This window comes from Podarcis vaucheri (assembly GCF_965113315.1).
Source record: "Podarcis vaucheri genome assembly, chromosome: 10".
NCBI classification, from domain to species: Eukaryota; Metazoa; Chordata; class Lepidosauria; order Squamata; family Lacertidae; genus Podarcis; species Podarcis vaucheri.
The window spans coordinates 42,974,175-42,993,613 of NC_138748.1; the positions used below are offsets into that span (position 1 = coordinate 42,974,175).

The window sequence follows — 19,439 nt, forward strand, 5'->3', positions numbered from 1 at the left end:
GCCATCGCCTTTCTCCCAAGAAGCAGGCGTCTTTTAATTTTGTGACTGTTGTCACCATCTGCACTGATCATGGAGCCCAAGAAAGTAAAATCTCTCACTGCCTCCATTTCTTCCCCTTCTATTTGCCAGGAGGTGATGGGACCAGTGGCCATGATCTTCATTTTTTTGATGTTGAGCTTCAGACCATATTTGGTGCTCTCCTCTTTCACCCTCATTAAAAGGTTCTTTAATTCCTCCTCACTTTCTGCCATCAAGGTTGTGTCATCTGAATATCTGAGGTTGTTGATATTTCTTCCGGCAATCTTAATTCCGGAGGACTGCAAAGGCTGCAGCGAAGCCAAGGTTTCGCGAGTCCCTGATATGTTTTAAGCAACCAAGAAAGCAGGAAAGGGACAAGGGAGAGGACGTTGCCAAGCAGGGCATAGGAGAATGACCTCCGGTCAGCATGAAGTTAAGGAAGTGCTTGCCAGCCTCTTGCAGCCTCCCAACCCTTGACAGGCTGCTGCAACCGCCTTGGCCGACCTGCATGCATTTTAAACTACAACTCCCATCAGCCCCCGTCAGCACAGCCCGCCCGCCTAGTCTTTTCAAGGCGTGGAATCAGCCCACTGTTGTTATCTCGGGGTCTCAGTATGGGCCAAGCTAGCCGAAAGCAACAGAAGTCTTAGAAAATTTAGCTTTCCTTTTTGTAAAACACACTATTAAAAAAGCGCGCGCGCACATTGCCGAAGTTCTCCAGACAGTAATCCTGAATTCCAGCCCCTTCCGTTTCTGGCTGGTGTTGATTTAATGTTTTATTGGAATGTTGCATGGTTGCAGTTTTGATTGTTGTGAACTGCTTTGGCATCCACTGATTTGAATAAAGCGGGGGAAGGAAGTTTTGAGGCGGGTATGTTGCTAAAGCATCTGGAAAATGGCACAGTCTCCTGGCAGGGTTGCCATATTTCAAGAAGTAAAAACTAGGACACCCCATGTTGAGGTTTTTTTCTTTTTCTTTCCAAAAACCGAGATTTTTCGATTGACTAGCTAGGCTAATATCCAGGACAAAGCGCCGCCTTTCGGAAATTCCCCCCAGTACGTCAATTCCGCCTTTGAAATCCCGTTGATGTCCGGGATAATCCGGTCGTATGGCAGCCCTAAGAAGGAGGTACGGCTTGGAGGGAGCAACGTTTATTATTGTGGGGGGGGGGGCGAGATGCACGAATTTCAGTCCTTTATTCCGCTGAGTGAGCTTTGCCATAAATGCCACCATGAGCAAGCCGACTGAGCCCGCCCCATCCCCGAGCTGCTGCCGCTTCCTCACTTGCTTGCAGCCAACCAGCCTCGGTGCTCATAGGACTCAGACCAGCAGGCTCGCAAAGCGGGCCAGCTGGTCATGTGACCAGTAGAAAGCAGGAAGCGCGCGGTTTGCAGCAGCCTCTGCTGAGCCTTCGTCCTTGCACCTGGTGCGGTCGTCTATGCTCAAGTGTGGCTCGCAGTCGTGCATGGTAAGCGCGGGATTTGACCGGGAGTCGTTGTCTGGCGGCTTGGAGAGGTGACTGTTTTGCTGGGGCTCCCCGGCTGGGAGACAGGGAAGCTGAGCAGGGGGAGGAGGTCACCGGCATTCCCCGTTTCTCTTGAGAATGAGATGTCTCTCTTCTCTGCGATCAGAATCTTGCCTCCAGAACGTGACAAGGAACAACACAAAGTGTGAACAGCCAATAATGCCGTAGTTATTCCCCCCCCCCCTCAAGTCAATGCATCGCTTTGCCTTTAGCAAAGTTCTTAACTGCATTTTGGGAAAGATCCGGCCAGGCAGCCTTCCCCAACATACCGCCCGCCAGATGATTAGGGCTACAACTCCTATAATTTCCAGCCAGCACAGTCCTCCGAACATTTGGAGGGCACAAGGTTGGGAAAGGCTGCTGTAAGATCTCATGAAGTGACATCTGAAATACAGATGTATTTGTGTATCTGAAGAAGTGTGCATGCACACGAAAGCTTATACCAAGAACTAACTTAGTTGGTCTTTAAGGTGCTACAGGAAGGAATTTTTTTAATCTGAAATACAGGCTGACTTCTGCATCCTCTTGACCCACCTAGAATAGTAATAGCCAAGTAGAGTGTGTGTGTGTGTGTTTCAAACTATTATAGTTGTGTAATAGTTTGTTGCCTGTACTCTAAACTTCTTCTCTGTTGCTCCAGAAGGCAGGGCTAGTAAATTTCAGCTAAACCTTGGGAGCTGACTGCCTTCACAGGGGAAAGGGGCAGATGCTCTGTCACTGGAGATAACTCTGTGAGGGCTGTTGCTGTAGTCATAGGCGCCGACTCCATGGGGCCTGAGGGGGCCCGAGCCCCCTCAAAAATTCACAGGGTCGGGCTGCCTGCATGCCTCCTGCCCTCCCTCCCGAGCAAAAGCTCCACCCAATTTCCTTCGGAGCTGATTAATAGGCGCAGCACGCTCTCCCCTATTCGCTCACGAGGAGGCGGCGCCACTTTATCTGCATATTCATGAGCTTATTTATTATTCATGAGCTTTCGCGGGCTCCCCCAATATTTTTTATAAGTCGGCGCCCCTGGCTGTAGTTGTTTCTTGCGCTGCAGATCCTGCATTGAGCAGTGGCTGATTGGAATACAGTACATGAATCCTCCTGCTCTGTAATTCCACCTGCGGTAGTTGCGCCACACCAGCCACTCCCATCATTCCTGACCATTAGCCATGCTGGCTGGGCCTGATGGGTGTTGTAGTCTGAACTCTCTAGAGGACACCAGGTTGGAAAGTCTGTTCCACACTCTAGAAAGGCTCCACTTCTCCACCTGGCTACCTGATAGTGAAATATCAACTAGCTGATGTTTAGCAGTAGATGGTTTTGCATTTACACTGCTATGTTTTAAGCACAGCCCTTGCTCCTCAGCAGCTAAGAGATTAAAAAAAAGCTGCACAAGCTCCAAGTGTTGATCTTCTTTAAAATGAATTTTATCTGCATGGTGCCTCCATTATGATGGAACATCATAATAACTCATTCCATGAGTAGTGATTCTCAAGGTCATTTCTTATCTGAGTACAGAGTTTATTATCCAAAGGATAACAGGGACATTCTTTTTATTCAGGAGTAACCTCATGACTCCTTGGCCACCCCCAGTTTTTTTTACCTTTGACATTGTCTACTCTTTAGAGTTGTTGAGTTTACCTGGATCATATGTCAGAGTGGTTGAGTAGTCTAAGTGATAGTCCGATCCCTTTCAGGATTAAACATTTCTCATAATTTTGCCTGCAAATGCAATGAATTTGAAACTGAAATTATAATCAGGATCAGGCCAACTACACAAGAAATCCAGGGAGTTATTTGCACTGAAGCAGCTTGAGATCAGAGACGTTACCCCCAGGATCCTTTGCAGATAATTCTGGGAGTGCATCTCTGGGCTTTTTCAGATGCGGCTGCTTGGGGCAGAAAATATCTTAGGCTGGCAAGGAATGGACTCTCTTTTGGAGTTCTTGCAATAAGAGGGGCAAAACTCTGAACTAAAAAACAAGAAAAGGGGATAATTTTCAAAAATCATCTGTTTAACATGGATCATCGAAGCTGATATGAGGAATGTTGCTAATTGTTCAGATTTGATCATGAAATAACTCAGGACTTTTTAGAGTTTCATAAAGAGGGCAAGTTTTCCTTATCATTTCCATATTTGCAAGACTGCTGTGGTCTCATTCATGGGGACTGGGCTGGTTGGGGATGATCAAATAGGCAGGACCCATGTAATTGACTTGCTAGGAATGTAAAACGAGCTATGTATCTTCCCAACTGCTCCACTGTGCTGGCTCTTCCCCTCCTGAGAAAGGCGGTGGTTGAAACTCCATGAAGCTCAGGCATATCTGCATTTTAGGTGACCACCTGGCTGTGTAGCAGCCATTGTAACAGCTGGGGGAGCTACTGCAACAGCTTTGGGATAGAAACTGCACAGCACCCTGTTCTTTCTGCTGCTAAGCATAATAGGGTTATGGCAGCTTAGATGATACTACACGACAGCTAGGCCATATGACATCACACAACATTACACCGGAAAACTTGAACATCAGGAAACAGTTTCTGTCTCAGTAGCTGTTGCGCCAGTTTATCTAATTTTCTGAAACTTGGGTGTTCCATCCTGAACCCACTAGCTGCTACTGCTCCCCAATACTGTCAGATATTATCTGCATGTGTTACTTCCCGCTACACCCTTCTCTGAAGGCTCAGTGGTAGGTCATGTGCTTGCAGGCAGAAGTTTGTCTAACTTTCAGAAACTGGGGCAGGTCATGCCTAGATATCCCTAAACTGCAAGCTACAAACTAGACACTATGCAAGGAGGGACTACAGCTGCATCCTACCTTTCTTTAACCTCTAATCCTCCCATGGATGTTTACAAACCTTTTTGGCCTTGAGACCAAGGCTGCTTGTCAATATGTGCTTTGGCCTTGTGCTGTGGTTTCAAACTTTGGAATGGCTTTAGCGCTTCAGGAGTAGGAGGACCGGAAGGCGGCTCATATTTATTTGATGGCATATGTGATGATGAACTGCTGGGCTGGAACCTATGAAGCTGCCTCACACCAGGTCTGGCCAATGCTCCATCTAGTGCTGTATTGTCTACATTGATTAGCAGCAGCGATCTAGGATTTCAGACAAGGAATCTTTCACAACTCTACCTGAAGATGCTGGGGGCTTGAAGAAGAGGCCTTCTGAATGCAAGGCAAATGATCTTCCACTCAGCTATATCCTCCAAGGGCTATGCAGATCGGAAAGGCAGGGGATCTAGATAATATCTGATAGCACAGGAGAACATTGTGCTGGTGGTAGCTAGAGGCTCTTGGATGGAATGAGAGCACTTTGAGTCATGTGTTGTACTATAAAGTTTGGATCATGTTGGACAACTGATTGTACTGTTCACGTAGGAGTGTCTTCAGATAATTACACCTTTGCTTAATAGACTGAGATGTGCACAAGTGCTTTGTTCTCCTTCCCTCATCCCTTCGTGATTCATCTCAGTGAAATGTAGTTTCGTGTTCCATCCTACACCTGGAAACTAGGGTTATCATCTTTGGAAATGAGCCAAGATCTCAAATCACAATCTGAGGCAGTTCAAGATTTCAGCTTGTTCGAAATAGGTCTACCATCATTTACCGTTTGGACATGACAGTAAGCCATGGTTAATTGGAGACTTGCTCATTTCACTGAAGCATGCTGTGAAGCAAAAAGCGAAGAGGGTTGTGGAGTGGGGTTGCTGTTACCTTCAATAACCTTCTTATTGAAAACTACTATTATTTGCTCTCACTCTGCAGCATTGATTTATTGATCGGTAGTCATGAAGCTCATAGCGTCTGTACTGCTTGCGGCCTTAGTTATCACCTCCCTGGCCCTGGAGAATGGGCTCATGAGGACGCCTCCAATGGGGTGGCTTGCATGGGAACGATTCCGTTGCAATATTGATTGCAAGACTGATCCACAGAACTGCATCAGGTAAGTGGAAGAGCCTTGGAAACTCTGCAGCTTAAACATGTGCGGCAGGGGCAAGGGAGGGGAGGAGTGAAGTCCCCTTGCATTTCACACAAAGCTGGATCTGTTTTGCAGGAAGGATGCCTCGAGGAAGGCCCATATTACTTTCCGTCCATCTCTATTTTATGCTGCCATCTGAATACCCACTAGCTGTGCTCCACTTTTCAACTTTACATTAAAAAACAAACAAATTGGTGGTAGGCTTGATGAATTCTGACGGGCCTGTCAAGGAGGGGGTCGCTTTCCCAAGTCCTCCCTCCAAGCTACTAATCACTCACAGGCACCGAACGGGTTATTAGGCCTTATTGACATCTTCTCTGGCACCAGCTACAGAACATCAAACAATAGTCTCATCTATGACATGTTCTCTCCTCCCCTCGGCAGGTTAATTTGAATATTTATAGGGGCTGGGGAATCCTGGCAGCCAGCCAGCCCCATCACTTGCTCCCACTTGGGGGACTAATTTTCACCACCTGCCTGAGGGGCCCCACCCAGCCATTCCTGCTTACAGAATCACTACTTCATGACAGGTCCCACAGGCCGGGCGCATTTCCCCTGCCATCATCTCTGCTATGTTCAATGTGGAGAAATAAAAGGGCAGCGAGTTTATGTATTACATTGGGAGGGATGTTTGCTGAGTGGAGTTTACTTCTGTGTAAACATTAGAAGGATCTTGACCATGAGGAAGAGCACTGCTGGATAATACACCATTATGTTCAAGTGCTTGCTAAGAAATCTTGTTTATTTGAATAAAGATTTAATACTGTGTAATGTATTCTGACGTTGGCATTGTAACGCACATTTATTTGTAATGCCCATTGTGTTTGATGTGGGAAGTTTTTGTCTGGTCTGGACAAAGTCAGTTTAACTGTTGCTTGAGGCCTGAACTGGCATCTGTATGTTCAAATTCTCGGTATGCTAAAGAAGGAGATGAGGAATATATAACTCACTTGCTAGGTGAAACTTTAGACTTTTCAGTGAGACGGTGTCTGGTACGAAAGCCAGAGGGAAGATATCCGGGACACAAGACAAACCCACAGAAAAGGGTTGGAAAAAGAGGATTCCAGCACGGCCTTCAGTTATTGTGTATGACAGGCACAACTGAGGTGGAGAAGATAAAAGGACAATCAGGCTGAAGCTGTCTTAGATTAACATTAATAGCTGAATAGAAGCAGTTGGTATTTAAAGTGGCAGCAGCAAGTTGACAAAGCATATGCTCATTTAGAGAAACAATCCTATATTTAAATCACCAGAGAAGCTTGGGGACTTAATCTTGTAATAAATAAACATAAACAGCTTTGTTAAACTTAACATTTGTATATGACTGCCTTTGTACTGTGCCTGTACAGTGGTACCTCTGGTTAAGTACTTAATTCATTCCAGAGGTCCATTCTTAACCTGAAACTGTTCTTAACCTGAAGCACCACTTTAGCTAATGGGGCCTCCTGCTGCCACTGCGCCACCGGAGCACGATTTCTGTTCTCATCCTGAAGCAAAGTTCTTAACCCAAGGTACTATTTCTGGGTTAGCAGAGTCTGTAACCTGAAGTGTCTGTAACCTGAAGCGCATGTAAGTGTTCAGAGGGGGGAAAGGAGACTGAATAGTGGCAGTGGCATGGGTTTAGGAGAACCATTGGAGAGGGAGTTTTGTTATTGTACATTAAGTACATAAAATAAAATATGAAATGCAATACGAAACTTCCATTTTAATTTGTTGTACAGTGGTGCCTCGCAAGACGAAATTAATTCGTTCCGCGAGTTTTTTCGTCTTGCGATTTTTTTGTCTTGTGAAGCACGGTTTTGGAAAAGTTTTGGAAAAGCTTCAAAAATCACCAAAGTCTTCAAAAACCTCAAAAAAGGCTACCACACCGCGTGCTATGAGTTGCTCCTCGAAGTCAAGTCGCAACTGTATTAACGGTTTTAAGAAAAAGGAAACAAACTTGCAAGATGTTTCTGTCTTGCGAAGCAAGCCCATAGGGAAAATTGTCTTGCGAAGCAACTCAAAAACCCAAAAACCCTTTCGTCTTGCGAGTTTTTCGTCTTGCGAGGCATTCGTCTTGCGAGGTATCACTGTACAGCTGTGGAAGCTCTCATGGGCAAAGCTTGCCACCTGCTGAGGAAAATAGGCAACTGCATGCTTGCCTTGGTTGTACAGCCCTGCGTGGGTGCTCTCTTCCGTGTTGTTCCCTGTGGCCACAAATAGTTCAGGGTCACTTGGATGTTGTTTTTAACTTGCTTTTCTCTTTGTGGGGCAGTGAAAAACTCTTCATGGACATGGCGGATCGCCTGGCAGCAGACGGCTGGAGGGAGCTGGGCTATGTGTATGTCAATATAGATGATTGCTGGATGGCAAAACAGCGAGATTCAACAGGGCAGCTGATTCCAGATCCTGAGAGGTTCCCTAGTGGCATCAAAGCCTTAGCAGATTACGTGAGTGATCCATAACTTCTGATGGTGAAGCAAGATCTGGGGCATCTCCCATCCGTGGTTTTTTATTTTGTGCTTTTATATATTGATTTGATTCTGTGAATCGTTCTGAGACCTGCGGATATAGGGCGGTATATAAATTCAATCAGTCAATCAATAAGAATCCCCTTCTAGCCATCAGTAGTGAGGACTAAAAAACTTGTGAAATCACGAGTCCCCAAAGCAACCAGGTCCTCTTCCTTCAGTGGCTTCAACTTGCTTATTCAGAGTAGCCTGCAGAACATTCCCTCCAGTTCAAAAGCAGCTTTCATTTAATTCTAGCATCCTTGATCTCCCGGGCCCACCTGGATTGTGGCAAGAAAGGTAATAACAACAGTTGCTTGGGCCATCATCCCTAAACCTAGACATGTGGAGAAGCAGAATATGAACCAGGCAGCCGTTGGATTCAGGGGGCAGAGTTGCCCATGATCATCATCATCATCATCATTTTATTATTTATACCCTGCCCATCTGGCTGGGTTGCCCCAGCCATTCTGGGCAGCTTTCAGAACGTATAAAAAACATAAGCATCAACCATTAAAAACTTCCCAATACAGGGTTGCCTTTAGATGTCTTCTAAAACTTGTGTCGTTCTTTATCTCCTTGACATCTGAAGGGAGGGGGATCCACAGGGAGGTGCTGTCCAAATCACAAATATTTGCTGTTAGTTGTATCCAGTTCCCACCTGGCTCATGCTTGCCTTTCTGCAGTCATGGGAATGCATATAGTTAAACTGTGGAACACACTCCCACAAGAGGCAGCGACCGTCCCTAACTTGGATGGTTATCAATGGTTGCTAGCCATGATGGCTGTATTCTCCCTCTGTGGTTGGAGGCAGTAATACCAGTTTCTGGAAACCACAGGGCAGGAGAGTTGGCCACGGTTGACCAGGCAACTGGTTGGCCACAGTGAGAACACAGTGTTGGACTAGATGGGCCATTGGCCTGATCTAGCAAGCACTTCTTTTGTTCTGATGCTCATTTCTGAGCTACGCTGAGCGTAGGAGAAAAGTCCTGTGCGAAACAGCCCCAAAGCATGTACTGGATGTCGGAATCTCCATTCAACCGAGCTGATAAGGCTCATCTTCGGAATCGCCTCCCGATGATTAATTAACGACCTGATCCTTTGATAAGGCCTTAGGCATGTCGTCCCAGCAGAGTTCCCAAAACAGCATGCGGAAGAGACAAGAGGTTTGGGCTACATTGCTATGCTTCATTTTCTAGCTACGCAGAGAGCAAAGAAATATACATCCTCTCCCTGTGAGAGCAGAGAGCAACTGAACAAAGGAACGAAGGAAACAGGAAACCACTAATGTCACATCCTGTCTCCCTTTCCCGTGAGACTGCAAGGTCTCTGGAATGTAAACAGAGTCCTGTGACTCCCAGCAGCTGCTCAGTGAGAAACAGAAACTAGCACTGGATATGGGTCTCATAAGCTCTGAACATGGGCTGCGAGTGAGAGATGGGGAAATTATGAGGAATTTTCTCCATATTAGCTCTATTCTAGAGTGAGCGGTACCAAGCATCCACTGTAAGCTTTTGGGTGGTTTTTCGTTGAGTTGTAATAACTTTCTGCTGCCAAGATCCTATATGAGGCCAATTATTTTGACATTGGTATCATCAAAAATATTCAGTAACATTAATTTTGGACAATAAACAATTGTTTCTTTACAAATAGTTCTGTCAAAATCGAATTCCAAAAATCTTGCACTAACTGCCATTCAGTCCACCATAAATGATAATATGTACCAAGTTTATTGCAAGCCCTCCAAAGAATTTTCTGATGCGGAAATAAAACATTTTTGACATTTGCAAAGAAGTCCTATACCATCTGTGTAATAATATTAAGGCGTTTTCCCTAAGAAAACTGGAAACAGGTTTTAAGGGCCGAATCTGATTTTACAAGTATTTTATCGTTCCCACACTGATCATGTAGCTATGTTAACTAATGATATTTTTAATCATAGTTAAACACACTCCAGAGTATCCCCTAACCTCCAAATTGCAAATCTGGTATTCCATTTTTCTGTTATCAAAATGGAAGTGTCATAGTGGCAGAAAGTATGCGAGGGTAGAGAGTCTTTGTGCTGACCACCTCCATCGCAAGGATCCTTCAGAAGGGAGTTGCTGCCAGGAACATTATGTGCAGGTGTATTTTGATGCATTGAATAGAATGATAGTTTATGAGTCATGGCAGAGGGGAGAGCGTGTGTACAAATTCAGCTGGTATTTGTTTGTTTTGTTGCTTTTTAAAAATGCTGTTAATATTATTTTATAGATATGAACGCTGTAGTACTTTGTGAATCCTATAATATGATTTTTAATTAATAAATACAAATTGGATTATAATTTGATATTTTTATTTTACTGTATTATTTTTTAATTCAAGTATTATGATTGGATATTTAATTGGATGTTTTTATTGGGAAATCAATAAAAATGATTCTTTAAAAAAAGAATCCTATAATATGATTTTTGGTGTAACACTGATGTTTAGCTTTTTTTTTTAGTTGTTTTGTTAATAGAGGGTAATTGCTTTATTTGTGATTTGCGATGGTTTTGCTGATGATTTGTTAATTATTTTATGCGATTTATGCTGTATTTCATTGTGATGTTTCATTATGTAATTTTTATCTTTTGTTTGTAAGCCGCTTTGGGATTTATTTGAGTGAAAAGCGGGGTAGAAATAGAATAAAAGTAAATAAATAAAAATGGGGAAAGACACTCAAGCATGGCAACACACCAGCTGCTTTGACTGGTCGGCGTTACAGTTTGTCCATGGGAGTCCCCGCCCATCTTTCAAGTTCTTCTTTCTTTTTGTAGGTGCATGCGCGGGGGCTGAAGCTCGGCATCTACGGTGACTTAGGCACCTATACTTGTGAAGGGTATCCTGGCACAACGCTGGACCGGGTTGAGCAAGATGCCTCGACATTTGCCCAGTGGGGAGTGGATATGCTGAAGCTGGATGGCTGCTATTCTTCAGCATATCAGCAGGCTAAAGGTAAGGACTGAGGCTTCCTCATTGCCTCTGTTCACTTTATCCTGCCCCCTTCAGTGCTCCATCTCCATCCTGCCTGGGCCTAGGCTCACTCCGGCTGCTTGATCTTGATCTTGCTGATAAAAAAATTATTTTAATTCGCTTTTGATGTGTGTGTGTTTCTCAAATACAGTGGTATCTCGGGTTACATATGCTTCAGGTTACATACGCTTCAGGTTACAGACTCCACTAACCCAGAAATAGTACCTCGGATTAAGAACTTTGCTTCAGGATGAGAACAGAAATCATGCAGCGGCAGCAGCAGGAGGCCCCATTAGCTAAAGTGATGCTTCAGGTTAAGAACAGTTTCAGGTTAAGAACGGACCTCCAGAACGAATTAAGTTTTTAACCCGAGGTACCACTGTGTGTGTGTGTGTGTATGTTAGTTACACAAGGTGTCATTCATTATTATTTTTTAAATCTGGTTTAAGAGGAAATCTGAATTTAATACAATCGTGTTATAAGGGTGCTATCTAAATCATTGTCAGGGTAGACTCGTTTAAATCAGTGAACAGGTTTATTGATTTCAGTGGGTCTGCTCTGTCACTAACACTGGATATCATGTTATGTCTAGATATTCTTTTTAAACCAGAATCATGGCCATCTTTAAAAACATGCTAACTGAAAGGCATTTTTTTTTATTTAAAAAATGGAGTGGGGAGGGAAATAACTTGATTTCTGAGTTTTATATATACAACACACAATATGCCTCATGTTGTGTTTTTTATTGTGGGGTTTCAATTGGATCCAAGTAATCACAAGGGCAGGAATACAGGAGACGGCATTGTGTACCTCACCAGAATTATCCTTGGAACCCGAATAGATTTTCTTGTTTTCCAGTTTCCATGCCTGCCCCCTTGCAACTTGCTCAGTTTTCAAATTATGAATATTCTTTATCCCTAAAAGGTTATCCTAGAATGTCCAGTGCTCTGAACGCAACAGGCCGCCCAATTGCCTATTCCTGTAGCTGGCCAGCCTATCGAGGGGGACTTCCGCCCAAGGTGAGGCCTTGCTGAAGAGGCTTTGGGGCTAATTTTGACAATTTGGGTGGAGTGAGCAGGGATCTACAAATCTATGCCCACCACTGGCCACCAATCAAATGCTTCTTAAGCTGATAAGAGACAGGCAAGACTTCCAGTCTGACCTTGTGCTACACTTTTGTAAGCACTCTGGAAACAGCTCAGCTGACAAGGAGCAAGACCTCAGTCCTCCCTGACTCATCATTCCATATCCACAAAGGCAACCATAGGGGCGAGGGGAGGGGTAGAATAAAAAGCCTCCAGGACAACATCTATGATAGTTTATGTCTCCTTCAAGATCAGGATAGGTTATTTTGATTCCCCCTACATTATCCTCACAATAACCTTGTGAGGTAAATTAAGCTGGTAGTTGATGACTAGCTGAAGATCCTCCAGTAGGCTTCATGGCTGGCCAGGGATTAGTAACTGACCTAAGTCCAACACGCACACTGCTTTTTATTTTATTTTTACAATGTAAATTAGCCAAAAAGTGGTTTCTCTTTGAGTGGTTTTGTCCAAGCGGAGTACAGTAACTAGAACAGTGTTTCCCAAACTTGGGTCTCAAGCTGTTTTTGGACTACAATTCCCATCAGCCCTGACCACTGCTTCTGCTAGTTAGGAATGATGGGAGTTGTAGTCCAACCACAGCTGGAGATGCAAGTTTGAGAAACATTGAGCTATTAGGGAAAAGAAGAGGAGGACATTATCTGCCAATGTGAGCTTCCCATGGGCTTCTTGTTGGCCGTGTGGGACACAGAGTGCTGGACTAGTTAGTTGGCCAGTTGAAAAAAGCATGGCTGGATCATCTATTGGCACCGTTTCTGTCTGTTGATAATCCTAGTTTGCAGCACCTGTTTGGGGATACTGCTTCAGGGTGCAATATTACTATTTGTGGTCAGTTTCCCCATACTTTTTGTGCTGGCTGGGGCTTATGGGAATTGTAGTCCAAAACATCTGGAGGGCACCAGGTTGGAGTGACCTAGACATGGTGATGTTGACCAGAGGAGATTAACAGTGAAGCTAGAAGAGAGATGGTCTCAGAATTTCTAACACTAGAAAAACTGCACCTCGCCCTCTGTTTTTCCAAAGGGTAAAGTGTACAGCTCTATTGGTAAATAACTCATTTCACATCTTTTTTCCAGGTGAACTACACACTCCTGGCAAACATATGTAATCTCTGGCGAAACTATGGTGATATACAAGACTCTTGGGAGAGTGTCCTCTCCATAGTGGATTGGTTCTCGGCCAATCAGGATGTACTTCAGCCAGTGTCTGGCCCTGGCCATTGGAACGACCCAGACATGGTAATGCTGAATCGAGGAGCTTATCATGAAAGCTAGGAGAGAGGGAGAGAGACTGTCTCAGGATTTCTAAAGTTAGAAAGATGCAGCAGAGACTCTTGTTGGCAGGAATTCCTCTGCTCTCAACATCTTGCGTAGAAGGGCCGAAGCCTGTAAGTTAAGTGATTTAGCTGGCTTTTGTGTTTCTTTTTGGGAATCCTTCAGTCCACTGCAATGCCCATCCTTCTACCCTGGGTTGTTTATAGCCGTCCCTTCTGTGACCTCTAAATGTTTTGCAAATAAACATATGTTGCATCATTTATTCTGTAAGGTGTGGAGAGTCAAAGAGTTCCGCATGACACAGAACTTCCCTCCCCCAAGAAATCTCTCATCTTCATGCAAACATACATATTTTTTGGCTTCTGAAATGTTTACCAGTCTCCACCCGTTTTCAGGTTTTTTCTTTCGAGCCTTCAAAATTTACAGTAAACTGTGAGGTTCCCTGGATGCTGTGCATGGCAGCCATTTCTGATCTTGTGCACTTGGTCGCTGAAAATATATCTTAGAACATCTTTAGAAACTTGTCCAATTGGTGATGTGCATATAGTCCAGCGGCGTGCGGTCATTGGACTAAGGGAACTATGCTAGTCCCCTAAATGTTCGCCTGGTGCCTCCTTCCCAAAGCCCAGGAAGCTTCTGCCTGGCTTAGGGAGGTGTGTTGCCCATGTGTGCAACATCAGGACTTCACAACATCACACACATGGCATCGACCCCCCATGTCCCTCGCAAGCTAGCACCTCTGGCCCTAACTGTTCCCCTATGAAAAATTTCACTGCATGCCACTGATATAGTCCTAGTGGCCTGTGCATGCAGCGCCTGGACTAGATTTACCTTTTAAAACAACATTTCTCAGAGCATGCTGTACAGAAGTGCTGCTGAGAGGGACTAATATTTCACATCCTCCAATTCAAAGCAAATTGTATTGTGATTTTAAACCAGATATTTATAGATTTTAATGCAGGCTTGATGACTGGAAAAAAGAAACACGTCTGCCCAATCACAGTGAAGTGAACTAGCTTTTCTGATTTCTGTTCGGTGAACTGGAGCAATGTTCTTCAACCTCGGGTCCCAAGATGGTGTTGGACTACAACTCCCATCATCCCTGACCATTGTCTAAGCTGGCTGAGGATGATGGAAGTTGTAGACCAGCAGCATCCCAGGAAGCAAAGTTGACAAATACTGAACTAGAGCCTTCTCTGAATCAAGCCATCACCTCCTTTTACTTTCATCCTTCACTTCAATCTCATCCTTAGTTTCAACCTCCTTCTTTGTCCTGCAGCTAATCATTGGAAACTTCGGCCTCAGCTATGAACAGTCCCGCTCCCAAATGGCCTTATGGACTGTCATGGCTGCTCCCCTTTTCATGTCCGCAGACCTCCGCACCATTTCTGAGCAAGCACGAGAAATTCTACAGAACAAACTGATGATCAAAATTAACCAAGATCCCCTGGGAATTCAAGGACGCAGAATCCTTCAGGTAGGGAAGGACTGGATCCTGTAGCTCAATAGATAAGCATAGCCTGTAAACCTTTGGAGCTGGGAGTGCTGTCTTCTGCTTTTTGATCTGAGGGGGAGTGGTAACTTGAGCCAAATGTGGGTAGTTCATTTTATATCCTGACTTTCTTCCAAGGCATATAATCTTAAAGGGTGCAGTTAGACTCTTGTGCACTTTTTTCTGCAGCGTATTTACAGCAGTAGACCTACAATTTAGACCGTACTGAGCACTGTTTGCTATTGGTAGCACTGTTTGCTATAGGTAACAATATCCCCCGTTTCCAGCCACTTAACAATTTGCAGTGTTCAATCCCTGGTATCTCTAGGGAGAGCTAGGGTAGATTTCTGTCTGAAACACTGCCAGTCTGTGTAGATAATACTGAGGCAGATGGACCAATGGCCTTATCCAGTATAAGGCAGCTTCCTCAATTCCTTGTGTGTCCCAGAGGAGTGTTCCCGTTATTGGCACGTAACTTCAATCTGCTGTTTGTAGGAGAAATCTCGCATAGAGGTGTTCCTGCGCCCCCTTTCCCAGTCAGCCAACGCTCTGGTTTTCTTCAGTCGGAGGACAGACATGCCGTATCGCTACACCGCGTCCCTCACCCACTTCAATTTTACCCAGAATGCTGTGTATGAGGTAAGAAAGAGGCAAGGCTTATCAGTATCTTGGAGTAGTCCCTATCCTTGCACACCAGCAGGGCTGCTTCCTGTCCTGTGTAGAGGGAGGAAGGAGGCCTTTGGGGTGCAGACTCCACACACATCATCTTCAAGAACCTGTATGTTAATGGTGCGTCTCAAAGAGTCTCTGCATTACCATGGAGAAATCTCTCTCTCAGCCTTCCAACCTTGAGGCCCCTCCCTCTAGCATTCATCTTCCCCTTGCCTACCTTGGATTAGGCCTGGTGGATAGACACAACAGAGCAGCAATGTAATAAGTGCTTTGAATAGAGCCACACTGGTGTTGCTTCTCTGCATGGCCCACAGATTTGTGATTTGGCCATGCAAATGTTTGTCTTTTGTGTTTGGGGCAGATAGCGGAGTTAAAATTAGCATGGAGCTCTTTACCCATGGTGCATTTGCCCCCCAGAGCAGCCTTCACCACAATTTACATTTTTTAAAGGTCACTATATCCTTGTTGCTTCTTTTACCAGTGAGCTGTGCATTTGCAGCAATATCAAGAATACTACTGCACAGCAAGCTATAATGCAAACCAGAAACTCACCATCAGAGTTTGTTTGAGGTGGAGGGGTGGCACAAAACAATGAGATGGGGAATTAAGTTTTCTATCATTTTAAAATCCATCTTGTAGATTGCTTTAGCACTTTTCCATTTGTCTGCTATCATGGCTGTGAAATAGCAACTGTATCTGGTATGTTCAAAGCAATGTATCCATGTTCGTTCATTTATCTGTATACGTATAATATACATCACCACAGTTAACTATGTCCTGTCACAATGATTCCTTCTGTTTCAGGCACAGGATGTGTACAGTGGTCAAATTATCACTGGCTTGAAGGCTGCCGATAACTTCACAGTGGTCATTAACCCCTCCGGAGTAGTCATGTGGTTTGTCTACCCAACAACATACCCTGGCCAGCCGTCCAGCTTTGTGAAGCAGCTGCCTGAAGCCAGGAAGTTCCATCCTTCTGCCATGTGATGCCAAAAGGCCAATCGCTAGCTGCTACGATTTCTCAGCAAGTCAGGCCAGGTGCAAAAGTGTTTCACCTTGTATTGCTGATGGCACCTCAAAGTGGGGCAGGTGGGTGGGGTCAGAAGGGGGATTTTACACATGCAATGCAAAAACTGAGACAATGCACCATTTACCTCCAAGGTGCTACTGCCTGATTCTATAGATCCACTTGGAAGTTAAGTCTTAACTTGCACCACAGAGTTGCAGCCTTAACGGTAGCCAAATGCTTTGAAATCATTGGAAATTTAAGTTTAGATCATCTTAAAACAGTATATGGAAATTTAAGATATTCATGTCAGTGAAAACTAACTTGCCTGGAATTTTCCAAAATTGGTCTGAAAAAATCTAATTAAGCTTCAAATTAACCATTTTCTTCTTTCTTTTCTCCTCCATGCTGCAAGTATTTTACCTGTTGTAGTATCTGAGGCAGTTAGGTTTCATAGTGGAGCACATGGAGAGACACTCAAACACTTTTATCCATATCCAAGACCTACTAGAACCCACAACAGCAATTCACATCTTTGAACGTATAGTTGTAGACACCACTCTTATGATCCTTTCTGCATGCTGAGAGTACCAATTGTGAAAGCTAGCATTTCAGGTCACAGGGATCTAGTTAGTCTTTTCCTTGACATGCTAGCATATCAGCAAGGCAACTTATGGAAACAGTCAAAATAGGCTTGCATGCATTCAGGAAGGATGTATCACGTTGCTGAACAGTTTTGGGTTTTAGGAATATCAGTGCCCTTCTATTTCAGACAACAGATCCATCTGGTTTAACTTCCTGGAAGCAAAGGCAACACACCTCTTCTGTCCCCCCCCCAACCTGTTATTCAAAGGCTATTCTTGGGCTAAAGGCAACCTCACCTATTACAAAATTGTTATAGGAAACACGCGTATATATGGATTAACATTAATTGTACGCACAGATGTTCATGCAAGTCTTTTATGACTTTAAATCAGGGTTGTTTTTTTAAAAAAACAAGCAGTATATAAATTTTGTGAAATAAAATAAAGACTTGTTTTATAATCTCAGCCTCTGTTTTAACTTCTTAGGCTAAAATGAACTATAACATTTTTTAAAGTTTTCATTTCATTTACTTTGTGAGCCACCCAATTTTTTTTCTTATGGGGTGGTTATTTATTCAATACGTTTACACGAGGTAAAAAAGGTGGAAGTGTAACAGTGGGAAACTTCAGTTGTACAGAGGCAGAGCTGGAGCTGAAGGAGCCTTTGGGACTGGTAAAGCTGCTATAAAACACACCCCAGAAATTAGGAATCTAAGAAGGGCAACCTTATCCAAAAGAGGCAGTAACTTGGGGTAACAGATTTCAGGATGGCCGCTATCTTCCTATTGTCATCTGTGGAGGGGACGGGAGATATGCAAAATAAGTAGATTTAGATCTGTTTTAAGAACATTTCCCCAACATGCTATTTTAAAAAAGCCAGGAGTGGCATGCTAATCAAAGCAAGGCACAGGAGCAGATTCCATATGCAAGCTATTATTTTTGCAGCAGTTTGTTAGGATCCACAATGCAACTTAGTCAGACATACTCAAATTAGGGTTTAGTGAACTCCTTTGACTAATGTAGGGTCCTGCACGTGCTGTATAGCAATGAAAACTACAGGTTACCAAAGGTGTTTCAAACTGGTGGCAGCCACAATCTAACATGAATATTATAGGCTACCACTTGATGAGCCAGCTGTCACCACTATCATTTTACCTTCTGCAATCATTTTTTATTTGTCAAAATGAAAAACGACCATATAAAACCACCTTTCTGCTTGTGTCAAGGTCTTTTTGTTTTAGGTTATCCACCTACCTCTAGAAGTGTATTTTATAGGAATCAGATAAAGGACAAAGAACTGAATAGCAGTTTAAAATGGAATGATTAATGCTGTGTGTCAAGTTCTGTAAAGCCTCACGTACTTCTCAACCTGATTTTTTTCTGTTTGTATATAAACCCCAGATCTCCCTTGATAACTGAACTGAAAGGGAATCATTCATGGGCTCACTCCTCCCTTTATATCCAAGATGAGGAACCTCTGGCCCTCCAATATTGCTGGACTACAATTCACCCTGCTGTCTGGGCTGATGGGAGCTGGAGTCCAAGAATATATAGAGGACCAGGCCCCAGGCTGGCTTCAAGTCATTCTACTAGAATGAGATCCAACTCCTCAAAGAACCCCGTGCCTTTACTTGATGTGTGTGTGTTCTAGTAAGGCATCCAGAATTATTCTCACATGTTTCTTGTTCACTTCGACAAATGGCAGCTACCGTATTTTTCGCCCTATAGGACGCACTTTTTCCCCTTCAAAAATGAAGGGGAAATCTGTCTGCGTCCTATGGGGCGAATACAGGCTTTCGCTGAAGCTTGGAGAGCAAGAGGGGTCGGTGCACACTGACCCCTCTCGCTCTCCAGGCTTCAGGAAGCTATCAACAAGCCTGGGGAGCCCGCAGGAGTTCCCGCAGGGCTCCCCACGCTGCGGATAGCAGCCTGCCACCCGACGCACGCTGAAGCAGAGCGCCCCGCGCTTCTGGCAGACATCGGCCAGCCCCACAAGCTCGGGGGACAGCGGGGAGGCGCAGCGTCGCCATCCCGCTGTTCCCCGACCTGGTTTTGGGGGGGAAATAAAGGAAATTTTTTCCCCTTTATTCCCCCCCCCAAAAAAAACCTAGGTGCGTCCTATGGGACGGAGCATCCTATGGGACGGAGCATCCTATGGGACGGAGCATCCTATGGGACGGAGCATCCTATGGGACAAAAAATACGGTATATTACTTGTTTTGCATGTTAGTTCTTCGAATGCCATGCCAGAACAGTAGTTAATACAACTCCTTTAGGAAGAAACTCTCCTCCCCCCTCCCTCCCTCCCTCCCTCTCTC

General features: G+C 44.4%; 1 protein-coding gene across 1 annotated transcript; it reads left to right on the top strand.

Annotated features, from left to right (window-relative positions):
* The first annotated feature begins 1,332 nt into the window (after window positions 1–1,332).
* On the top strand, window positions 1,333–17,581 carry NAGA (alpha-N-acetylgalactosaminidase). Its single transcript, XM_082240015.1, has 9 exons — window positions 1,333–1,487; window positions 5,294–5,471; window positions 7,762–7,936; window positions 10,795–10,972; window positions 11,915–12,009; window positions 13,170–13,331; window positions 14,647–14,844; window positions 15,355–15,498; window positions 16,336–17,581. Exons 2-9 carry the CDS (start codon window positions 5,317–5,319, stop codon window positions 16,516–16,518), a joined length of 1,290 nt encoding a protein of 429 aa, XP_082096141.1. The 5' UTR covers window positions 1,333–1,487; window positions 5,294–5,316; the 3' UTR covers window positions 16,519–17,581.
* Window positions 17,582–19,439: the final 1,858 nt, after the last annotated feature.

Bases quoted from the DNA above. Each gene is read 5' to 3' on its own strand.
- NAGA (XM_082240015.1), top strand. From the start codon at position 5,317: ATGAAGCTCATAGCGTCTGTACTGCTTGCGGCCTTAGTTATCACCTCC. The intron at 5,472-7,761 runs GTAAGTGGAAGA...TTTGTGGGGCAG, and splicing joins GATCCACAGAACTGCATCAG to TGAAAAACTCTTCATGGACA. The intron at 14,845-15,354 runs GTAGGGAAGGAC...TGCTGTTTGTAG, and splicing joins AAGGACGCAGAATCCTTCAG to GAGAAATCTCGCATAGAGGT.